The 7,376-nt window shown below is 36.2% G+C and overlaps 1 protein-coding gene across 2 annotated transcripts; it reads left to right on the top strand.

The window, feature by feature from the left end:
- Positions 1-1,920: 1,920 nt before the first annotated feature.
- Positions 1,921-5,044, top strand: LOC107795680 (uncharacterized). 2 transcript variants are annotated; one of them, XM_075236490.1, is made up of 3 exons: positions 1,921-2,024; positions 2,381-4,162; positions 4,232-5,044. In XM_075236490.1, the coding sequence occupies exons 2-3, from the start codon at positions 3,796-3,798 to the stop codon at positions 4,657-4,659; spliced, it is 795 nt and encodes a 264-aa protein (XP_075092591.1). In that variant the 5' UTR covers positions 1,921-2,024; positions 2,381-3,795; the 3' UTR covers positions 4,660-5,044. The 2 variants fall into 2 exon arrangements, with proteins under 2 accessions (XP_075092591.1, XP_016473842.2); XM_016618356.2 differs by having other exon boundaries at positions 2,381-5,044.
- The last annotated feature ends 2,332 nt before the right edge of the window (positions 5,045-7,376 follow it).

Genomic DNA, 7,376 nt, shown 5'->3' with positions numbered 1-7,376 from the left:
CAAGCAAGGTTGTGATAGTCTTTATCTTGTTTTTAATTACGTATATGTTTCTTTATCACATTAATTGATTCCAAATGGTGATTTTAGGAACTTGTTTAGTTCTTGATCTTTCAAGAACACGTTTCTTGATCAAAATTCGTTCTTTTGATATCATAGAATCATAACTTTCATTGAACTGGTGCAACATCAATATTTACTTATTTTGAACGAGTAAATAGAATTTTTTATAGTTCATATCATCATCTTTCACCTCATTTTTGAATCATCAGATTCTGAGTCCTAAAACATGAGATGCGATGTTTCTTGAAATTAGCCCATAAATCACGTTTTCGTTTCAAGATCTTGATCATGATCGGTTGGTTCTTTGCTAACTCGAAGAATCACATCAACTTGAGTCAAAAAAACGGAAGAGGGAACAGATGGACATCAGTTCCCTTGCTGACAGTACAAGTTAACTCTTCATAGTTGTAAAGTCGTCGCACTATTTCTCTACACACATGCAACAGTGCAAAATAGTGCAGCAGTCACTTTATGGAGCATGCCTTGTACAGGTTTATTGCTTACACCATACAAGTGACCCCACTTGTATATTAGCAACATGAAGCAAGGAAAATACACACTTGAACCATTCGAAATCATCAAGCTTCTCTCTCAAAGTGTGCTGCCTATTTTGAGTGACTTCAAGAACAAAGCAACAACAAAACAAAGGACCAGTTTTCGGCATTGTGTTACCATATATCCTTAGTGTTGTTGAAACTTTGTTAGAGTGATCTATTTGTAATCCCTACTCAGCTTAGTTAGAAGTTTTATATAGGAAATCATTTGTAAAACCATAAACCTTGTGTTTGTGTTTTGGCTAGAGTTAATCAAAGTGTGAGCTTTGTAATCGAGTTATTACAAAGAGGCTTCTAATAGAGTTATTACAAGTAGGTAAGAGATTAAGAGGTTAATTCCTAGATTGCAAGAGTTTGTAATCAGATTGCAAGAGTTATTAATCTAAAGACTGCTCAATTAGTGAAGTTGAAATTCTACTAGTGTAGGTCGTGAGTTTTAATCCCATGAACTAGGAGTTTTTCACGTAAAACTCTGTTATGTCATTTACTTATCGTTGAATGTGTGTTCAGTGGGAATTGATAGAGAATCAGGTTCTTTGTACAGTTTGGTGGACCTTAAGTCTACATCACAAACGAATAAGAAAAAGACCTTGGAGGGAGAAAAAAAAAGGGTACATCTCTGATTTAAATTGGTCCTTTCATATTCAACTAAAATGTTTCTCATAGACTATCTTTTATGACATGTTTCATAGTAAAGATTAATATTCTTTTATATTAGTAATGGCATTAATATTTAACTTTATTTTAATTATTTGTATGACCGCGAAGCGTCAAAGTAAACTAGTTATTTATATAATTGAGTCACTTATAAAATATTTTTAAGTACATTTCTTACTATAGTCACTTATAAAATATTTTTAAGTACATTTCTGTAAGAAGCATATTGATAACCTGATAATAATGATAACTAACCCACAAATATTTCCAAGTATAAAAACTTTAAAAGCTAGTGCATGAACTTAAAACTTTTTTTTGTCACTGGATATAACTTGTCTCCTAAATGAATGTCTTTATTGCTACTTTCAAAGCTCCACATGCTAATTATTCGAAGTAAATAGTAGCCATGTGTACATGCATGCATTAACAGCCTCTGCTTTGCGAGAATAAACAAATTTTGCAAGTAGGTATATGGAAAAGTAGCTTCTATTTTTCATCTATAGTTGCCTTTGAATATTTTTCAACTTTTAATGAAAACCTTCACCACTCGATCGATGGAAGTACGTACTATAGAATCTAATTCTTCTTGAACATATGTAACCCCTATATATAGTTTGTTTATTCTCCTGTTTACAGATCATAAATTCCTACAAACATTAAACTAGTACAGATATAGATTTAGTTTCCTTCATAAACCAAAGCCATGGCTGCAGCTGGAATCACTAGGCTTCCCCGAAAATCACCGCAGATTAGGTTATTTTTGTTTCTAATTAGAAGTTCTATCTTCTTAGCTAAAGTATATGATCTATATATTTTGCAAATGCTTGTTAAAGATGTGTACATAGCATATTTACATGTTCGTAGATTATAGGGAAGTGTTAAGGTGTGGAACAGCTTTAGCTGCAGAGCTCAACTAGAATACGTGGGCCTGGGGGAGGGATCTTTGGTGAATCCATATGTTAGATTTCATAGTTTTTGTTGAGAGTATACAACAACATACCCAGTACTATCCCACACCGTGGGGTCTGGGAGGGTAGTGTGTATGCAGACCTTACCCCTACCTTATGAGGATTTGTTGAGAGTATGAATTCTTATATATGTATATGCAGGTTGCAGCTGCATGAAGTGGGACGTCGGATGAGCAAGCTTGCAGGGGTGGAGGAGAGATACGGATCGGAACTGCAGGAGAAGGAGAAGAAGAAGAAGAAATCATCTTGTTGGGTACCTCACCCCAGGACAGGGATATATTTCCCACAAGGTCACGAAAGAGTGATTGATGACATACCAAATGGTGCAGCGCCTCTTACTCAAACGTATTGGCTCCGGAGCGAGGACGGTGTTGACAAACCTGAATCTGATTTTCCCATCAGTCATGATATTACTTATAGCCAATAATGTATCATATATATACAGTAAGACTTTGTATATGCACTAAAACATGGGATCTACTAAATATGTACATTCCATAAATGGATTTTGACCCCGATACCATAAATAAATTAGATTGTGGGTTCAGTCCAAAACAAGGACTCGTCACAACCCATAACTTTGAATCTTGAACTGCTTCGACAGGAAATGCAATATATATATAGCATGGGGATTGTTGGACTTTAAGCCATTGGGCTTTAAAGTAGAAGAAGTATGAATTGGAAATGGAGGAAAATAAAATGGAGGGAAAATGAAAATTTAAAGGAGTGAACTTTTGTCTTGCACTTTGTCCCTCATTGGTGAGGGACAATCATATTTGTGTGCTTATATATAGATTCACTTCTTAAAGCTCTTAAAAGGAGTTGAAGAGAATGAACCCTCGCGCCGTCGTCGTCGCTCGGCTTCGGCTTCGGATTTGCAAAATGATCGATAAGATTATTTTTTGGACAAAATTTATTTAATTATTTAATAATTAATTAAATGTCAAATCACTGCTGAAACTACGCCAGAACCCTGCTGAAGGTTCAGAGGGCCTCGCTAGCCGCGACCGCGGTAGAATCGCGGCAATCAGATTCAGAGAGCCTCTCTGGCCGCGGTAAAATTCCTTAAGCTTGTGATCTCCCTGCTTCATCTTCAATTTTGTTTTTGTAACACAGTTTTGTTTTAAGGAATTTTATTACTAACGTTTCTGTGTTGATTATTAAACTGTTTTCTATATACTTTGTTGGAAACTAAAGCCTTGTTGCTTTCTACTCCTATAATTGTTTCTGTCCGGTTTAAAGTACATAAAAACTTTGCCGGAATAATAAACGTACGGATTTGAAGTATATAAAAACTTCACCATTGTTACGTGTTGTATGTTTGGTTTGGTATTCAGTTTGAAGATATCAAAACTTCACTGATTTAACAAGTTCTGTATTGTTTACAACTTTACAGAAATATGACGAATGAAAACCAAACTAATGGAAGTATTGCGGGAACGGGTGCTACTGTTACAAGTGTTGTTGCCTCGTCAAGTCGTTCTACTCCTGCTCATGCTATGGCACCGGCAGAAAAACCCGAAAAGTTTTCCGGTATTGACTTCAAACGCTAGCAAATGAAGATGCTCTTCTATCTTACTACGTTGAGTTTGCAACGTTTCATCAAGGAGGATCCTCCGGTTATGGCTGAGAATACTCCGGATGATGAACGACTTGTTGTAACTGAAGCATGGAAACATTCTGATTTCTTGTGTAAAAACTACATATTGAGTTGTTTGGAAGATGGCTTGTACAATGTCTATAGTGTCATGGAAACTTCAAAAGCGTTATGGAATGCGCTTGAGAAGAAGTACAAGACTGAGGATGTCGGACTTAAGAAGTTCGTGGCTGCAAGGTTTTTGGATTTCAAGATGATTGACACTAGGTCAGTCATAACTCAAGTCCAAGAATTACAAGTCATTGTGCATGACCTCCTTGCTGAAGGTATGACCCGAATCAATAATTTTATTAATAAGATTTATCTTATTATTAATTATGAATTTGTTATTGAAGGTATGGTCATAAATGAGGCCTTTCAAGTCGCTGCTTTCATTGAAAAGTTACCTCCGTTGTGGAAGGATTTTAAGAACTATCTTAAACACAAGCGGAAGGAGATGATACTAGAAGACTTGATTGTTCGTTTGAGGATAGAAGAAGACAACAAAAATCCTGAAAAGAAGTCACGTGGAAACTCGACAATAATGGGGGCAAACGTTGTTGAGGAGGCGCCACAAAATAAGAAGAGGAAGAAGGCTTCCGGACCAAATAATTACCCAAGCAAGAAAAAGTTCAAGGGTAATTGCCACAATTGTGGAAGATCTGGGCATAAGGCTGTGGATTGTTGTGCGCCCAAGAATGATAGAAGAAAAAGAATCAAGCTAACATGGTTGAAGATGAAATGGAGGACTTATGTGTCATGTTGTCTGAATACAATTTGGTAGGAAATCCAAAAGAATGGTGGATAGATTCTGGAGTCACCCGCCATGTTTGTGCTAACAACGAGTTATGTTCTTCTTATGCCCCCGCAGGACCCAACGAGACAATCTTCATGGGAAATTCATCTACGGCCAAAATTGAAGGAGTTGGCAAGATTGTGTTGAAGATAACGTCGGGAAAAATAGTGACTCTAAATCAAGTCCTCCATGTTCCAGAAATTCGCAAGAATCTTGTGTCTACCTCACTTCTTGTCAAGAATGGATTCAAATGTATTTTTGTTTCTAATAGTGTTGTACTTAGTAAGAACGATGTATATGTAGGAAAAGGTTACCTAAGTGAGGGCCTTTTTAAGCTAAATGTAATAGCAGTTCCTATCAATAAAGTGAATGTTTCTTCTTACTTACTTGAGTCAAACACTTTATGGCATTCGCGTTTAGGTCACGTAAACTTCAAAACATTACGGAAGATGATTAATCTAGAAGTATTGCCAAAATTTGATTGCATTAATTCCAAATGTCAAATATGTGTGGAATTAAAGTATGCTAAGCATCCTTATAAGTCCGTTGAAAGGAATTCAAGTCCTTTAGACTTAATTCACACAGATATTTGCGACATGAAGTCAACACCATCTCGCGGTGGGAAAAAAGTATTTTATTACTTTTATTGACAATAGCACGAGATATTGCTATGTTTATTTACTTAATAGTAAAGATGAGGCAATTGATGCTTTCAAGCAATACAAGAATGAATTTGAAACGCAACTAAACAAAAAGATCAAAATGATAAGAAGTGATAGGGGTGGCGAATATGAATCTCCTTTTGAAGAAATTTGTTTGGAAAATGGCATTATTCACCAAACAACTGCCCCTTACTCTCCACAATCTAATGGAATTGCGGAGAGGAAGAATCGAACATTGAAGGAGATGATGAATGCATTGCTAATAAGTTCTGGCTTACCACAGAACTTGTGGGGGGAAGCTATACTTACAGCTAACCGGATAATCAACCGTGTACCTCATAGTAAAACACAGTCCATTCCTTATGAAAAGTGGAAAGGAAGGAAGCCTAGCTTGAAATACGTCAAAGTGTGGGGGTGTTTAGCTAAGGTACAAGTTCCTAAACCTAAAAGGGTTAAGATAGGTCCAAAAACAATTGATTGTGTGTTTATTGGATATGTAACCAATAGCAAGGCATATCGTTTTCTGGTTCATAAATCAGAAAATCCTGAGATTCACATTAATACGATAATAGAATCAGATAATGCTGAATTCTTTGAAACTATTTATCCGTATAAAAAGGAAAGTGAAGTGACCTGCCAAAAGTCAAAACGACCTCGGGAGGAAATAACATATGGTATGCCTAATGAAGAAAATCCAAGAAGAAGTAAACGTCAAAGGATATCTACTTCATTCGGTCCAGATTTTCTGACTTTTCTGTTAGAAAATGAGCCTCGTACCTTCAAGGAAGCAATGTTTTCCTCAAAAGCACAATATTGGAAAGAAGCTGTCAATAGTGAAATAGAATCCATATTGAGCAATCATACCTGGGAATCGGTTGATCTTCCTCCGGGTAATAAAACGTTGGGTTCTAAATGGATTTTCAAGAAGAAAATGAAAGACGATGGTACTATTGACAAATACAAGGCAAGACTTGTTGTCAAAAGATTTAGACAACGAGAAGGTCTTGACTATTTTAACACATACTTGCCGGTAACAAGAATTACATCTATTCAGATGCTAATAGTGTTAGCCACCTTGTATGGTCTTCAAATCCATCAAATGGATGTAAAAACAGCCTTCTTAAATGGTGATCTTGAGGAAGATATTTACATGAACCAACCTGAAGGGTTTGTGGTTCCGGGAAAAGAAAAGAAGATGTGTAGACTTGTTAAGTCTCTTTATAGACTAAAACAAGCACCCAAACAATGGCATGCGAAATTTGACCAAACAATGTTGTCAAATAGTTTTAAGATTAATGAATATGATAAATGTATTTTCATTAAGAATGTTCAAAATCATGTAGTCATTGTTTGCTTATATGTTGATGATATGCTAATAATGAGCAAAGACATTGCCGACATTCAAGCTACTAAGTGTATGCTTGCTAGTAAGTTTGATATGAAAGACTTAGGAGTTGCCGATGTAATTCTAGGAATTAAAATCCAGAGGACTCCTCAAGGTCTAGCTTTGTCTCAATCACATTACGTGAAAATGGTACTTGAAAAATTCAAACACTTGGAATATAGAAGTGCAAGAACTCCAATTGACTTAAACCATCATCTTATAAAGACTAAAGGTGAAAGTACGTCTCAATTGGAGTATGCTCGTGTGTTGGGAAGCTTAATGTACATCATGAACTGTACACGACCTGATATAGCTTGTGCAATAAGTAAACTTAGTCGATTCACAAGTAATCCCAACAAACATCACTGGGTGGCAATGAAACGAGTTATGGGATACTTGGAGTATACCCAAGACTACGCTTTGCACTACAATAAATATCCTGCGGTTATCGAAGGATATAGTGATGCTAATTGGATAACCGGCTCATTAGAAACAAAGTCCACAAGTGGATATGTGTTTACTGTTGGTGGAGGAGCAATATCTTTGAAGTCTTCCAAACAGACATGTATCGCTCGCTCTACAATGGAATCAGAGTTTATAACATTGGATAAAGCCGGTGAAGAAGTTAAATGGCTTCGGAATTTTTTAGAAGACATTTC

This window comes from Nicotiana tabacum, chromosome 18, assembly GCF_000715075.1.
Source record: "Nicotiana tabacum cultivar K326 chromosome 18, ASM71507v2, whole genome shotgun sequence".
Taxonomy (NCBI): Eukaryota; Viridiplantae; Streptophyta; class Magnoliopsida; order Solanales; family Solanaceae; genus Nicotiana; species Nicotiana tabacum.
The sequence above is the reverse complement of the archived record's forward strand: the minus strand, read 5'-3'. Positions and strand labels throughout refer to the sequence as shown.

Coding starts and splice junctions, on each gene's coding strand:
- LOC107795680 (XM_016618356.2), top strand. CDS start 3,796: ATGAAGATGCTCTTCTATCTTACTACGTTGAGTTTGCAACGTTTCATC.